This window comes from Archocentrus centrarchus, assembly GCF_007364275.1.
Source record: "Archocentrus centrarchus isolate MPI-CPG fArcCen1 chromosome 18 unlocalized genomic scaffold, fArcCen1 scaffold_23_ctg1, whole genome shotgun sequence".
In the NCBI taxonomy this organism is placed as follows: domain Eukaryota; kingdom Metazoa; phylum Chordata; class Actinopteri; order Cichliformes; family Cichlidae; genus Archocentrus; species Archocentrus centrarchus.
Window position 1 is genome coordinate 3497388 of NW_022060145.1, and position 16502 is coordinate 3513889.

General features: G+C 41.0%; 2 protein-coding genes across 5 annotated transcripts in view; both read left to right on the forward strand.

The window, feature by feature from the left end:
• kdm6ba (lysine (K)-specific demethylase 6B, a) overlaps nucleotides 1-1208 on the forward strand; it is a 97365-nt gene extending 96157 nt beyond the window's left edge. For 3 of the 4 annotated variants that reach the window (XM_030722579.1, XM_030722581.1, XM_030722580.1), the window contains 2 exons: nucleotides 120-246; nucleotides 530-1208. In XM_030722579.1, coding sequence (XP_030578439.1) covers nucleotides 120-246; nucleotides 530-730 — 328 coding nt within the window. In that variant the 3' untranslated portion in view covers nucleotides 731-1208. The remainder of the gene's footprint in view (nucleotides 1-119; nucleotides 247-529) is intronic. The other variant, XM_030722582.1, reaches the window with a different exon arrangement.
• Nucleotides 1209-7869: 6661 nt separating this feature from the next.
• tmem88b (transmembrane protein 88 b) lies at nucleotides 7870-15320 on the forward strand. Its single transcript, XM_030722690.1, has 3 exons — nucleotides 7870-8414; nucleotides 11949-12356; nucleotides 14284-15320. Exons 1-3 carry the CDS (start codon nucleotides 8316-8318, stop codon nucleotides 14566-14568), a joined length of 792 nt encoding a protein of 263 aa, XP_030578550.1. The 5' UTR covers nucleotides 7870-8315; the 3' UTR covers nucleotides 14569-15320.
• Nucleotides 15321-16502: the final 1182 nt, after the last annotated feature.

Here is a 16502-nt window from a genome sequence, read left to right on the forward strand (position 1 = left end):
TGAAAGCAGAAATGATTGCAATGATGTTCCGTTAGTGGTTTTAAAGAAGCAGTGATATATCCACACAAAACTGCCCGTGAACATTTGGTTGTAAATGTCGGTCTTCACCTTCCTGTTAGACACTGCCTGATGCAGTCCATGAAGCACATCCAGATCCTGCGTGACCAGCTGGTGGTTGAAGGCAAAAAGATTTCCTATCAGAGTCGCGTCAAAGACGAGCCTGCCTACTACTGCAACGAGTGTGATGTGAGTACCTGCCAATCACCAAACATAAAGTTCTCTTCTATTGATGGACTCAGTTTCCACTTTTTTGCTTATCTAAACAGACTTTTTGTGCTTCATGGTTTCAATAGTTATCTTCATCTTCAGCAAACTTTTAGGGATGTTGAATTAGACTGAGTTTGTTATGCCACATAAACTGGCAACTAAGTCTACAAGTAAGGCAATCTAGGAAAAAGTTGGCTATTTGCTGCAGTCAAAAATGTTGCTGAGGAAAGTTTGACCTTTCTACTGTTCTGCTTGGACGCAGGTGGAGGTGTTCAATTTGTTGTTTGTGACAAGCGAGAACAGCAGCAGGAAGACATACGTGGTTCGCTGCGAGGACTGCGCACGACAGCGTAACCCCAACCTGACCAACGTAGTGGTGCTGGAGCAGTACCGCACAGAGGAGCTCATGAACGTTTACGATTCCTTCACCCTGGTGAGGAGAGACCTGGGAGTGCCATCCTGAAATAACGTGATGTCAAACTCTGCCCTTTTTTTTTCCCCGGTCAGTAACGTTGTATGTCCTGTCTTACCAGGCCTCCTCCTCTCGATGACAGAGCTCCCCACGTGTGTCTCCTCAGACATAACCAAAACTCCTGCAAGCCAGGACAAAGACAGTTTCACTTTGGTTTCCAACTTACCCGTTCATTATTATTTAGCATGATTCTTGCGACTACTGCTACTACTTGCCGAATAGCCAGTTGAATACGTTTACTCATTACTGTTTACAAAAAAAAGAAAAACCAAGCCGCCAATAAGATACCAGTTTACTCTCAGATGGTGCTTTCAACCAGAACCCCTGGAAGCTGCAGCCGATCACTGGGGGGGTGGGGGAGTTGGTGCTGTCACTGAACAAACTGCGGAGGGCAGCCGGTGGGTTCAGCGGCGTGTTTCTGTCAGAACTCTTCTGTTGTCTTGAATATTGAAATTTGTACATGCTGTTTGAAATTTTTTTGTGGGGTGCTGTCTTTTTAAAAATAATTTATTGTTGTTTTTTGGGTTTTTTTTCTAAACTAGATCTGCCTAGATATATACCACATTGGCCTTGTATTTAGAAAAGAGAAAATGAAAAATACTAATAATAGAGTTATGAACATTTTTCTAAAAGCATTAAGAATTTAAAAAAAAAAATACAATTGTTTGGAATGCTTCAAAAGATACGGGTTATAGCAACTTTGGTTGTTTGTTTTTTGTGGGGGTGGGGGGGGGTGGGAGGGGTTCTTTTTGCTTTTTCACAATTTTGAATGTGTTGTAAATTTTGTTTCTATGAGTTATACCTTTTTATTTTCGGGGGAGATTAATATTCAGTTGTCACAGGTCATTGGGTCGTGTTCATTTCTTCACTTTTTGTATGACCTCGCTTATAAAAATGAAAGAAAAAAAAAAAAAAGTCATTGTCCTCTGGTGTGTGTTTTGTTTGTTCCAATATGCAGACTTCGTATTTCCTGGATATTGTTTTTGTTTTTGTTTTGTTTTTTTTTTTCTTTTTGGCTTTGTACATTTAATTTAAAATGTTTCCTCTATTTATTGGATATTGGCGTTCTCCCTTTTCTAATAAGGTTGTACAATTTTGCTATGTTTTATTCCCTTTGTTTTATGGTGACTGTTTGCTCTGTAAGAACTAAAAAGATGGAGGCTGTATTTCCGCTGGAGTAGAGGCTACTGTTTCTCTGGTGCTCGCCTCCTGTCTTTTCTCTCCTGATATATATTAAATTATATCTTTATCTTTAATATAACACCACCTTTCCTGTAGACAATAGGCACACTGCTCACGTAGAGAAGACGACTAATGGAATGCTGTGTTTTTACACTCATTAAGGGAAAAACAACAAAAAAAAAAAACAGAATGACTTTTTCCAAAGTGTTTTGAGAAATGGTAATTTTTTTAATATGTAGGGGGCTTTTAGATGAGATTTTAATGATTTTATGATATCTGTTGAATATGATAACAGGATAGATGGTGCTAAATGTTCTCTTTGAACAGTTTTCTTTTTTTTTTTGTCTTCTTAAAATGAGAATTCTATTTTTCCTGTTGCAATATTATCTTACGCTTTCCTTCTCTTTGTGGTCATTCATTTATAACTGCACTGTTTAGAGAATCCACACAGACATACTTGCAGACACACACACCAAACTGAGCCAGACATGTCTTAAACACTTGTGAATTTGTGACATTACTATGACTATTAATAAACGCTTTTTGATAAATCCAGGATTGAGCACAGTTTGTCTGTATTTCTTTTCCGACCTTTCATCTCCCAGTGGCATCCTTCCTACACGCTCAATAAAACTCGATGGAGACGTGGAGCATGGATGTGCCTCATTTATACCACTGAAGGAAGCCATGTAGTGAAGCTGCAGCAGCACAAACTGGGATGGGAATGTGTATTATGTTGCAGTTGCTTTGTAGTACACTGTAGTATTCAGTTTTCTGGCAAATGCACTGAATCATATTTGGCCTGCTGCACTGCTATACACAATGACTTGAGCCTCCCTGATGATCCTTCTCTACTAATCATCTTTTTGTCATCCTCACGCGCAGCCACCTCATTGCTCCCAAACATGTCACGACCCACCTTGAAACCATTTAAAAAATCAGTCATATCCTTGGGCTGTGACAAATTTTTGGCACAGCTTTGTTATTCACATCCTCAGCTCAGGCTTACTATTGTTAAACATGCGTGTGAAAAAATACGGCTCGAGTAATCTAAAGGTTTCCAGTTGGACATCAGCATCCAGGATAAACTAAGGAAGGAGATTGCACAAGCAGAAAAACTTCAGAGATAGCAGAGCAGGAAACGGCACAAACCAATAACAGACGTGTGCAGACTTTCCTCACACAGAAAGCACTAAATTTTGCTGTGTTTGTCCCACCACAGCCACCAATCTGCACTAGTGCGAAAAATAGCATTGCCTAACATAACTCCACCACCTCCACGCGTCTATATACTGCATTTGACTCATGATTAAGTGGAGTAAAGATAGAGAAAGAAACTTGCACCTCGGATTTCCCGTGCACGCTGTACTTCTTCGTGCATGTGAAAAGGTAGGAGTGAAAATCACTTAACATCAGTGTGTTTTGTTTTTACACTCTGTGCTCGTGTGGGGAGGTAGAATATCCACGCTTCGAGAAACTTCACATCAGACAAGTCCTGCTATTCGGGGACACAATATCGCTTCAGAACCTTAAGACAGCACATCCACTGTCCTGAATTTGATAAGGTGTAAAATTCAATAAGTTATGTAGTTCTAGATATAATAGGCTTTTTTTTTGTTTTTTGCTGTGTTGTCTTTGTGTACAAGCTAATCAGTTTGAAAGCATATGTACAGCATTTCTCCTTAAGTAACATGAATAATTACAAAAGGAGAGGATTTTTTTTCTTCTTCTAAATGGTATAAAAATCCTTTGTGTTTCCAGGCACAGTGACAGAGCGCTGGCAGGTCACCGTGTCCTCGGGTTAAGCTAGAGGCCATGGGGCCAGCAAGAGGACAGACTGAAGGAAATCCTGCCTCAAAACACACAGGAAGACCACCTCCGTCTGTCTATCTGTCCGCCCCGCTGCAGTCAGGTGGCGATAAGAGAGGCAACGCTCTCGTCTCAGCCAAGAAAAAAATACTCGAGCTATGCAATCATTACCAAGTGGTGTAATCAAGATGATCAGACTTTGATGTTTGTTTATCCTGCACTTGCTGAGCATGAGAGCAAAGACTGTGCAGCAACTATTTCATCTGTTTTTAAAAAAAAAAAAAAAACTAAGATCTGCAGTAGTGACCTTTGTGCTGTAGCATAAAAAGCTCAGACTCATGCAGAAAGGTTGCCATTACTTCTACATACCATTTATAGCAGTCCCATCAATGCCTTTAGGTTTATTGAGTAACTGAGGATAATACTGGGGCCAAAGAAGGGCTTTGAGTAAATAAACATTTGTGAGCTCAAAGCAGAGGAAAAAGGCTGGAGAATCAGGATCAGACAACACTAATTATTTTTCTTATGCTCTGATCTTTTATCATTTCACTGATTACAGCCTTTCTGGGTCTCTTGGGAACGCGCTCTTCCCTCACTACCTGCTTTCTCACACTTGTAATTCAGAGGATCTCCCATTCAAACAGTGCAGTTTGACGTCTCTTGTAACATCTTGTATCTATTTGATACGCGAGTGCTGCTCACTGGACTAAACCTGTGGTGTGAGTTTAAGAATAAACTGAGAAGACAACACACATTTCTTCTTAGCTTCCATAGTCCTCCAAACCCACTGAACATATACATCACTTGTGTCAATGACTCTGTCTGACGAACTTTTCAACTTCACCAAAATATGAATCTTATTTAGTCTTGGCTAGCTGATTGATCGTAAACCAATGACACAGGCAGAACTATTACTGGATGTTGATCATTTGTTCTTCAAAGCTGCAGGCTCAGCTTTGTCAAGCCCTGACAACAGGAAGTTTTTAGGGCAGCAAGGTGATGTAGTATTTACACTCAACATCCTTTAAGAGGAGGGCAAAAGGCTAAATCAGTGTTTCCTCTGCTTAAAATGTCCTGGTGCAAACTCTTTTTAGCTTCAGCATCTTTACTAATATAAAACTCATTTCTATAAGGGTAAAAGTAACTTTAGCATTTGATCCACAGAGAGAGGCTGAACTTTATCATAACACAGTACCAGGTAAAATGTAGGGGATCACTGTAGTGAGTCATCTACAGTATATTTCAATAACAGAAGCATGAACTGTGCAACTAAAGAAATATGTATTTAACGGTACAGTCAGTATTTATTTATTTATTTTTTGGTTATTTAATAGGGAAAAAAATTATATTGTACTCATAAATATATACTGATTAGTGTGTAATCTTCCAGCAAACTGATGCATTCTCATACACTTGGATGCGTGGATGCGGTTTGTGGAAGCTGCCATGTTTGAATACAGTGGAAGGGAAGGACATCTCTCAACTAATCGTGTTTTACGTCCCTGGAGGGATATTTAAATTTGTGCCTGCAACTTCAGACTCAAGATACGAAGCATCATACCTGTGTTTTATCATCGAGAGGGGGTCCCCTTCACTAAAGATGTGACGATGGGACCCACATCTTAATAACATAACGCTTTTCCTCCCAAACTTAAAGCCTCATCTTCTGAACTGAAGTCAGGGCTCTAACACATGAGCGCATAAACATTCGTATTTACTCCTCATATTCTAATTACTTATTGCAGATTAGCAGCAGATTAGACATGTGACCCTCCATCTCCAAACAGCTGACAAGAGCAGGCTGAACAACAACAGCTGGTCATAAGCTGACATTATGTCAGCTAACTTTAGGCTCCAATATCCTAAAAGTCACATTTTCCCTCTGATTGATTACATTCTCACATCATATGAGAGTTTATTCATTGGTCACAAGTGTCAGAGTCCAACAGGCTAACAGCTAACAGAGGCTAACAGCAGGAAAAACAGCAGTTTTTTTACGTGACTCTGGGGTAAAAAAAAAAAAAAAAGTAAAATATTGCAAAATATTTAATTGACACATATCCATTTTTTTAAATTCCTGATTCACTGCTAAGTGTTGGTATTACTGAAATATGTTAAAATACAGTGTGTACAAAAAAATGTTTTTTAACACAAACAGTGGAAGAAACACACCGGCGAGCTGCAGCCATTATGGAGTAAGGTCTAAATTTAATGTTTTAATGATGATCTCGCTTGGTTGACTAAAACATGTTTGTCTTACAGCAGCCATTGTAGCTAGGATTATGCACAACTGGGAGGGGTAAGAAAACAGAACTGCAATCTACTGATATGTGAAAATTTTACACACTTTAACTTTAACAGAGCTGCACTAAAAACACACGCAGGCTCAAGCAAATCCTAAATGTATAAAATATACATCAGCTCTCACTTATCGATTCTCTGTGACTGCAACATTAACAGAAAGAGGGTGCATGCATGAAAAGTCAAACCCACTTTTCATGCATGCACATCTCTGAAGTACTGCGTCAGCCTAAATTACCTAAATCACCTAAATTAACAGGTGTCCAATCCTGCTATTAAAGAGTTACTCTGTATGGACTTTAAATAATATACAATATTCTATAGAAAACAGGGAACAAAAATGTTATTTTTTGTACATTACACATACCAACGTTACACATTGATGCAACAGCCCTGACCTACAGTCATGTGAAACAGTGAACCCTTACTGTGTCCATAGGAATTAAGAGTAAGTTAATTAAGATAAGTAGCAGGCAGGTGCTGCTAATCAAATGCACTTGATTAAGCGATCATCGGGAAGTGTAAAAGCAAATGTTTTGGCAATTTGATGCAGAGCGTTCAGGTGTGTGTTAACATAACGCCACTCTCTTCCCAGGAGTGGATGTCCCAGTAAATTAAACCCTACTGTATGTCAGACCGTTAAATGCCGTTAAGTGCTACATCACATGCTAAAGGCCTCAGTTAGCATGTTAAATGTTAAAGTTCATGACAGCACAATTCGACAAAACTGAACAAGTATGGCTTGTGTTGCCAGGAGAAAAAGCCGCTTCTCTCTAAAAAGAACATGGCAGCTTCTAGAGTAATGTTCTTTGGACAGATGAGTCCCAAGTAGAGATGTTTGGCCTTAAGGGACACATGACCACATTTTTTTTTTGTAGTTACAGGACCTAGGCACCTTGCAGTCATTGAGTTAACCACAAACTCTTCTGTATGCCAAAGTATTCTAGAGTTAAATGTAAGGCTGTCTGTCCCACAGCCAAAGCTTGGCTCATATTGGGCCAAGCGCAGCAGCGAATCTACAACAGAATGACTGAAAAAGAAAAGAATCAAGGTGCTGCAACGGCCCAGTCAAAATCCAGATGTCAACCTGAATGAAATGGTGTGGCAGGACCTTGAGAGAGCTGTGAATGCCTGCAAACCTCAATAAGAGAGAGCCAGAATTCCTCCACATTGATGTGAGAGACTGATAAAGTCATAAAGAAACTGATTACTTTTAGTTATTGCTGATAGCTACCGAACCATGTGGTTTTTCACAGGACTCTATAAGCCATAATAAACTTCAGGGTATAGATGAGACACATTCCACACGTGTCAGGAGACAATTCCCTCTTTAACTGAAGGAAAAATAATTCACACATATAATAAAGAGAATCTACTGCAGATGCTAAATAAAGTAGTACAAGTGTGGTAAATATGCACGAAGGTGAAACTTTCTGCGTGTCAGATGACATCATCTGCCTCTGAAACACTTTTTTTAATCTTACTTGTAGGTATTAATCATTTGTCAACATTTTATAAAGCAGTTTTTTGGGCTCTGTTATAGAACCAAACATAATATAATGGAAGCGTGTGCTCTGCTCCATGATACCGCCACTTTTAAGGCACACCAAATTTGTCTGTGCTGCCCTCCCCCCCCTTTTCTGCTTTCCTGAACCTCAACTTATCAGGTCAGGCGCCTCACTCTGACCCCTTACACACAACACCCAGCCCCCATTGCAACAGGGAGAGGGTGAAGGGGTGTAGCATGTCCTGGATAAGAGAGGTGGAATGTGTGTACTGAGAGGAGTCGCTGGAGAAAAGCAGGGGGGGGTGATAAGTCTGGTGGGTGGAGAGAAAGTGGGATGGATGCAGGGAGTGAAGGAGGAGGGCAGAGACAGCACTCTGGACTCAATCAGATGGAGGGGTGAAAAAAAAAGGAGGGCAGAGACAGAAGTTTGACATACTGAAGACAAAGACCCCAGCAACTGCGAGTTCAATTACTTTCAGCAGCATCTCTGCACCGCTTTGGCCACACAGCAACAATTTGATGTTGCATGTGGAGAAGAAAATAGAGAATTTAGGACCCAGGCTTTTCTACTGACATCTCAGGATACTGGACAGAAACAGAGAGCAGAGCTGCAGGAAACCAACTTATCACCACTAACGAGATAAGGCTTCAGAGGAGAACCTCCAAGAACATCTCAAAACCTCTTTCAACTTCATTCTGGAAAAGAAGCAGAAAAGAACAACCGAAGGAATAAAAGAAGACTGAAAGGGCGTCATTAAAGTGTGCAGGGAAGCCTGGATGACAGACTGGTCAGAAGCGTTCTTCAGAAGAAGTGAGAAAAGCACCGACAATCTGGAGGAGGAACAGCAAGAGGTCCACCGGGCCCCACAGCACAACGTGAGTACACTGGTAGACCCCAAAGATTTTAAATCATACTAACACTGAACAGTTAAGATACCATCATATGAATAATAATTACAGTGAAAGGGAGCTAAAACATTGTTTCCATTTATTTACTGATGTTCAACAGAAAGTAACGAGTATAAGAGAGAAACGAGCATTTTGCAGCTATTTTGTTCCAGACAATAGAAATCAAGAAAGAACAATAGAAAATCTCCCTGAAGCAATGAAGCATGACAACACTGAGAACTAGATTATGGACAATATGGTGGTAAACACAATAACAGAAAAATAAAATCAAACAAGAAAAAAAAAAGAAAATAGGAGGCCCAGGTCATCATACAGTAGCTTCATTAACCCCGCTGCTCAGTTTCCCATAATTGAGATGATCGATTTAGTTACAGCGCAGCGCGGTAGTCAACGAAACGCTATTTAGACAAAAATAAGAAGAGTGAGTAAAATGGGCGGAGTGCTTGAATGTATTTTCAGTAAGCGGCACAATGAGTCACCTCACACACATGCATGCGCGCATACACGTTTTCCTGCCAGTCCTTCCTCTGTGACCTTCCACCTTACAACAACACTTGGGATAACAATGGGACATAGGCATGGAAAGTTAACACTAAAGCACCCAGGACGGCGTCACAAACTCTTCGGCCTTCTACTGTTCCTGCTGAGATCCTGTGAGCCTAACCTCAGGCAATATTTTTTAAATGGACTTTTGTTCCACTTCACCCTTACGCCAATATGGTACCAATATGAATCTGTGACTCATTCGAGTCAAAGTGTGAAAGCCCCCGTCGCATGTGCCATGCTGGCTAAATGGAATGAGTGACAGATTGAGTAGGTCTTCCCTGTTGGGATTTTTCCAGCGCTGTTGCTTTTTCTGGCAGATTAAAAAGCCGCGGTACTCTCATGTCCTCTAACTAAGAGGGGCATCGCTGTCTCCTGACCTCAGAGAACCGAGGATATCCTGTACCACACACAGCTAATCAGTGTATCCCATATAATCTGTCCTACTACAGAATGAATGAAAACAGATATAAAAGTCCAGGTGTGAGACCTTGAAAATATCAACTTTGAAAACCTTTGTACTGAATGAATACCACACTGAAATGTTATATCTCATTTATTTTTTAAGTGTTGTGCAAAATTGCCATGATTAATTTGAATATTTTATGTTCATGAGGCCCTTATTTATTGTTTTTGCTTATTTTTAGTATGAGGAAATTTTTCTATAAAATTCTTAATATTGCAGAAAAACAGTCCATTGATTATTAAATCCCATCCATCCATCCATCCATCCATCCATCCATCCATCCATTCTCTTCCACCTATCCTTTTCAGGGTTGTGTGTGTGTGTGTGTGTGTGTGTGTGTGTGTGTGTGTGTGTGTGTGTGTGTGTATGTGTGTGTGTGATGTAAAGACCCTACAATAAGAGAGAAAACCCAACTGTCAAAATGACCCCCTATGAGCAAGCACTTGGTGACAGTGGGAAGGAAAAACTCCCTTTTAACAGGAAGAAACCTCCAGCAGAACCAGGCTCAGGGAGGGGCAGTCATCATGAGGAGAGAGAGACAGGACAAGAGACATGCTGTGGAAGAGAGCCAGAGATTAATAATAACTAGTGATTAAATGCAGAGTGGGGTATAAAAAGAGTAAAAAGAGGTGAGTGAAAAGGAAATACTCAGTGCATCATGGGCTAGGCCTATAGCAGCATAACTAAGGGAGGGTTCAGGGTCACCTGATCAGCCCTAACTATAAACTTTATCAAAAAGGAAAGTTTTAGGCCTAATCTTAAAAATGTCTTATAGGGTTTTCATTTCAGGGTGGCTGTAGCTCAGGAGGTAGTGCAGGTCACCTGCTGGTCAAAAGGTTGGCGGTTCGATTCTGGGCTGCGTGCCAAAGTATCTTTGGGCAAGATACCGAACCCCAAGTTGCTCTCCAATGCAAGCGTTGGAGTATGAATGTGTGTGAATGTTAGACAATAAAAAAAGCACTTAGCTTGGTTACATATGGAAGTGCTGGTGTGAATGTAAACATGTATAAGTGCTTTGAGTGCTCAGTCAGAGTAGAAAAGTGCTATATAAGAAGAAGTCGTTTTAATTAACCAAAATATTTAACAATCTGCACATGCTCTAAATATTGAGGACACCCTATCCCCTCTGTCGAGCATCTAAATAATTTAAAACTTTGATCCAAATGGCAGAAAAATGGCTAATCTATTCAGTCTACGCTCAGTCAGAAAGAGCAGCACAGGAGCCTACCTTTTAAACAAAATTTGGTTGGGCTGATTGAGTGTTGGTCGCTTATATCCTTTGATAAAGTAGTATAAATAAAAAATATATATATAAATAGGAAACAGCATTACATTGATATCTGCTGTATTTACATTAGTAAAATGCATCTTATTTATGTTGTCCCATGACATTACTGCAGTGCTACACAAAAGTCACCGTGTGGTTTGGTTTTCATGCAATCACAGAGCAATGCTGTCACCTCACCTGCTGGTAATGCTGCAACTTACCAAATTGTGATTAAATACAATGCTGGCATTCATAATGTGTTTACAGGGCAATTATATCCAAGCCCGTGCACAACTTCCATATCAATAAAGAAAATCCCACACACCTATCTTTATAACCTTTCAACATTTGTGCCTTTATTGCTCTCTACTGATGTCAAACAACTGCTAAATCAGTAGAAAACATCACGTCCATCGTTTTAACACCAACACCTGTTCATTGCAGTGCAGTTTTTTTCAAGTAGTGCAGTCATATCTTCACTGAGCTACAGCGTAGACCAGGGGTTTTATTTATAATGATGGTCTGTTTTACTAGTACAAAATAGATTCTCTGAGGAGGCCCGCATTCATATGCAGTCATATTCTTGCTATGTCACAGATAGAAAAAGAAGTAAAAACATGTTACTGCAAATTAAGCTAACTAACATTTATCACTCTAAAGTAGCCTCTGACGTTGCAGACCTTAAAGACCTGTGATCAAAAACTAGCCTGACGAGTGGTTGATTGTAAACTTCCTTTAGTAGCATCTGTAGTTGCTTGATATACAAGCACAACACCACCACCACCCCATAACCACAAGTATATGTGCAGACAACACCCACTTGTACAAACTTTGATGCGAGTTAGCCTTGATCTCTCCACTTCACAGACTACATATAGCAATTATGAGGGCCTTTTCCTTTTGGCCAATCAGCTCGCTGATAATCATCACCTCACAGATGGCATCACACAAGGCTAGCTTCCTGATAGAAAAAGCATCTAACCTCTTGGTGAACCCACAGCCACTAAGCCATGGATATGTGCAATTTGATTAATTTCCAGTGGTTTTTGCAACTTTGTCACCTGACCACTCATGCAGTCCCCTAGTGTGTTTGGCACAAACATATTAGCCACACGCACCAGTTTCAATACATCTGCAATGACGCGTGCAATTTGGTCGTCCCTGTTATTGAGTCCAACCAAGTTTTCATTTCAAACCACTGACTGATTTATTTTTCTTCACACAGTTCACCATGAGCATGACTGGCACTCTAGAGAAAGGAGCCCACCATCAGGCCTTGGACTTGTCTGAGGAACTGCCACCTCATCATCACCATCACCACACTAACCACCACCAGCAGCATCTTCACCATTCCAACTCTCTGGCCTCCACCGCCGCTGTGGGCGGAGGGAGAGAAACACCTTCACGTGTGGTTGTACCTCCTCCTTACTCTGCAGCCGAGAGTGGCGGCGGGGCAAGTGAGGCGCCTCTGGAGCTGCGGGGATCGCTCGACTGCTGGGCCTGCTCGGTGCTGGTGACAGCTCAGAACTTGCTGATCGCTGCAATCAATGCGTGCCTCGCTGGACTGGTGTTCGGCACCATCCTGACACCAGCCATTGTCATGGTTGTGTTTGGCTTCCTCTGTCACTCTACAGTAAGAGAAGGGAAAACAGGAGTGGGTGGAAGACTAGGAAAAAACAGTGTGAACTCTGTGCATTCATCTGCTGCACTGCAGCGCTTCTACAAACGCCATCAGAAACATAATTCTAATAGTTCGCAGAATCATTTGCGCTCAAAAAAAAAAAACGCTCGTGCACAGTGACTGAAATCCATCTCAGCATTCAATCAGACAATTGAACCCACTGGAGCATGTAAAGAGACGTGTTGAGTGGAACTAGGAGATAGTTGCATCAATCTTTTTATGAAATATCTACAAGTCCTAATCTTGTGGATTTTATCCAACAGTTTGAAATAGTTGAGCTTGGGGCTTAGGGTGGGGTTTGGCTTTTATCATCGATGAGAGGTTTTATAATCTGATAAGTCTGAAGTTCATTTAGATGTTGAGGACAAACAACTGGACAGGGCAAAGGGCCAGGAGTCTAGTTAGCACAGGGCACAAAACTTTAAAGAATGCTTGGCAGCGGCTTTGGGGATTAAAAGACACTTTTTAACATGTGATTGTAAAACCGTAACATCTGAAAGGCCTTCACACTATAAAGGGTCCTGAGATGACTATACAGATATGTAAACCTGAGCAGACAGATAGTATACAGAAACGCACGTGATGAAAACAATCTATTTTTTTAAGTATATGCAGCTAAAGCCAAACTGCCCGTCACCTGGACTAAACCAAAAAGTCATCACGGTTCAGAGGCTTTCGTACATACCAGTGGCACTTGTGCAGGCCTCCTCAATAACCAGAGGAACCAGGATTCTCTCTGTTCTCATGTTCTCTCACAATAAGACCTCATGTGACAGCAGCTTAGAAAGGGATTAACCAGGCTCTGGCAGGGTGAAGAAAGGAGAAAATTCAGAGGAAATAAAAAGGGGACGAGGAAAAGAAACGTTTACAGAACCTAAGTTGGGTCTTAAGTGTTTTAAAAATACAAACGGCACAAAATCCACTATTTTGCAACAGTCAAGCAGACACACAATATATACAAGATTTTTGGAAAAAAAAAAAAAAAAAAAAAAAAAAAAAGAAACAAGCACATTCCTTTCTCAGTACACCCTGGCTCAGATCTGGAGACATTCAGGAGCCCTCACGATGTTTAAACAAACACGCTTGCTTGTGTGAGTCTTATCTGCTACAACTCCTATTCTCAGCGCTCCCTTGCACCCTTTATTAGATTTTTAGATAGACACGTGCGCGTCTTTGAAATGATGGATTTTGTTTAAATTTACATTAAATCAATGATATAGTTTCAAGACCGGAAAACCTCTGAAAATTTCACCTTCTTGTAAGAAATGCTGATCGCATTTCTTACAAGAGGTTATTCGAGAAATTAATTTTAAAAATTGAATAATTAACATATTTTAAAAAACAGCACAAATGAGGGGGGGGGGGGGGGGGGTATCCAACTGACCATCAGCAGCAGAAATGAGATGAAACCAGGATGCTGGCCTCTCCAGCAGCCTTGTAAGGAAAAAAGATTTGACCTGCAGCATGAATCCAGCTCACAGAGGCAGGCTGACAGTAGCTCACAGCAGTTTCAACCAGCTTCTTCTCAGTTCCATTTATTTTTGTCAGACATGCATGTCTTTGTGTGTGTGTTTGTGTGTGTGAGAGTGTGAGGGTGTTACAGACTAACAACTGGCATCTGTCCTCACCTCACACGCACATACCACATGCAGCACGTCATCTCCTGCTCCCGTTTTTCACTGCACTTCAAGCAACCGGATTACGATGGTGGTCGGCAGACCAGCCAAGATTTACATGTGTGCAACTGTGTGGGAGTGGAGCTTTCCTAAAAAAATAAGGTTCAAAATAAAAGCTTAAAATGCTGGATGACTGAAAAACACACAGCAAACTCCATCTTTATAGTTCTAACTACTGAGTTTTTCTCGTGTGGTCTCTGCAGGTCCGCCCCCATGGAACAACACCCTACTGCTCTGACTTGCTCACTGATGGAGGCTGCGTGGCTTTGCTGGTGGTGGGCTTCCTCTTGGTCACCCCTCTGCTAGTCCTGGCACTGGCTGCATACTGCCGTCTGGCCCGACACCTCCAGCTGGGCCTGTGCTTCATCCCATACAGCCGGGCCGTGTACAAGAACCTCCCAGCCACCCAGCATCGTGGCCTGGGTACGGGCTGCTGCGGGGGTCGAGATGGGGCTGATGGCAGTGGGAAGGGAAAGGTCTGGGTGTAAGATGACGGTGAGCTGGGGAAAGGGCAAAAGCAAATGGGGGTGAGAAAAGGCCTTTAGATTAAGTGAAGAGATGTGAGCAAGAAAAGAGGGGTGTGGGGGCTGTAATGAATGGCTCAGAAAAGCCAGGGGGTGTCACTTAAAGGAAGATCTGCAAACTATGATTACTTCAGCAACCAGCTCAACATCATGGAAGACAAGTTACATTGTGAATAAAGTCAGAGCAGCATTTATTGTTAAAAAAAATGAGCACAGTGTACTCTGATTGCTGATTACTTCACTGAATACTTCACTGCATCAGCATTATGGAGAAAACTGAGTACAAACAAAACATTTATATTTCAAACATAACTAAAATATAAACTAGATCGAATGTAAATTCTGTTTTGTTAAATAACATGATCTAAATGAGAGAACATTGTTGAGGTCAATAAATTAATGCAGTGGCTTTACAAATCTGAATGACTCAAAGTTTGCTGTGATGTTGTCTAAAGTACACAAACCAGACCTGCATACAACTATGCATTCCTAAATGCATGAAAGGAAACCAGAAATCAGGCAACATCAAACCCCACAAAGGTTGTACTGACACTAAACATAATTGTATCCTGTCACATTTACATTATAATGAAAAACATTTATTAGTCTAGTGTAGTTCTCTTTTTAGCTGCTGCAAACTGTGACTGCATTCTCCTGCATGTTTTTCTTCTTCTGTTTTTTTTTATATATAAATAAAGTTGATGGATTTTTGTGGAGTGGTCTGTCGTGGTATTAGCATGAGAGCACGCAGTTCAAAAACAATTCTGAGTAGAAATGCTCCGTTTATCCGCCTCACCGACTATCGGAGCTGATATTCAGCCCATCAGTGCTGAGCACACAGTAGCACATTCTCTTCTGCATACTTTGGAGTGGTTTTCATCCCGCTTCTGACCTTAATAAAAAACCACACAACATCAGAGAGAAATCCCCAAGAACCAGACCAGACCAATGATCGAGCACTTAGTGACAGTGGGAAGGAAAAACTCCCATTTTAACAGGAAGAAGCCTCCAGCAGAGCCAGGGAGGGGGAGTCATCTGGTGCAACCAGTTGGGGGTAAGGGGAGGGAAACAGGACAAAAGACACTGTGGAAGAGAGTCAGAGATTAATAATAATTTGTGATTAAATGCAGAGGGGTCAGTAACACAGCTGACACACACACAAAGATTTTAAATTTGATTCTGGATTTAACAGGGCCAGTATGAATGAAGCGAGTATGGCAGAAATATGCTGTCTCTTCTCGCCTTGAGGCGACTGTTTGTTGTGATTTGGTGCTATATAAATAAAATCGAATTGAACTGAATTGAATAGCCCCCCCAACTGCAGCATTTTGGAGCAACTGGAGGCTTTTCAGGGAGCTTTTAGGCCTGATGTAATGAATTACAATAATCCAGCCTGGAAGTAATAAATGCATGAATTAAATTTTCAGCATCACTCTGAGACAGGATGTTTCTCATTTTAGAGACACTGAGGACATGCAACAACAACAAAAAAAAGCAGTCCTACATATTTACTTAATATGTGCATTGAAGGACATAAAAAATGACTCCAAGATTCCTCACAGTGTTACTGGAGGCCAAAGTAAACCCATCCTATCTGATCAGACTCTATGTTTGTGGCACAAAGTTCAGTAACTTCAGCTTTATCTGAACTTAGAAGTAGGAAATTAGAGATCATCCAGACCTTTATGTCTTTAAGACACTCCCGCCATTGAACCAATTGGTGTGTGTCAGCTGGCTTCATGGATAGATAAAGCTGGATATCATCTGCATGCTGACTCATGGTTCCAATGATCTACAAATTAATCAAACTACAGAGGCCTCTGAGTGACTTCAATACAGAAAAGCAGGTTTACACATGGCCAATCTAAATTCTGGATTTAAATAGTGAATCCCCCCCC

Excerpts from the sequence above, each read along its gene's own strand:
- tmem88b (XM_030722690.1), top strand. The coding sequence starts at position 8,316 with ATGACAGACTGGTCAGAAGCGTTCTTCAGAAGAAGTGAGAAAAGCACC. Across the intron at positions 8,415-11,948 it reads ACCGGGCCCCACAGCACAAC|TTCACCATGAGCATGACTGG; the intron begins GTGAGTACACTG and ends TTCTTCACACAG. Across the intron at positions 12,357-14,283 it reads GCTTCCTCTGTCACTCTACA|GTCCGCCCCCATGGAACAAC; the intron begins GTAAGAGAAGGG and ends TGGTCTCTGCAG.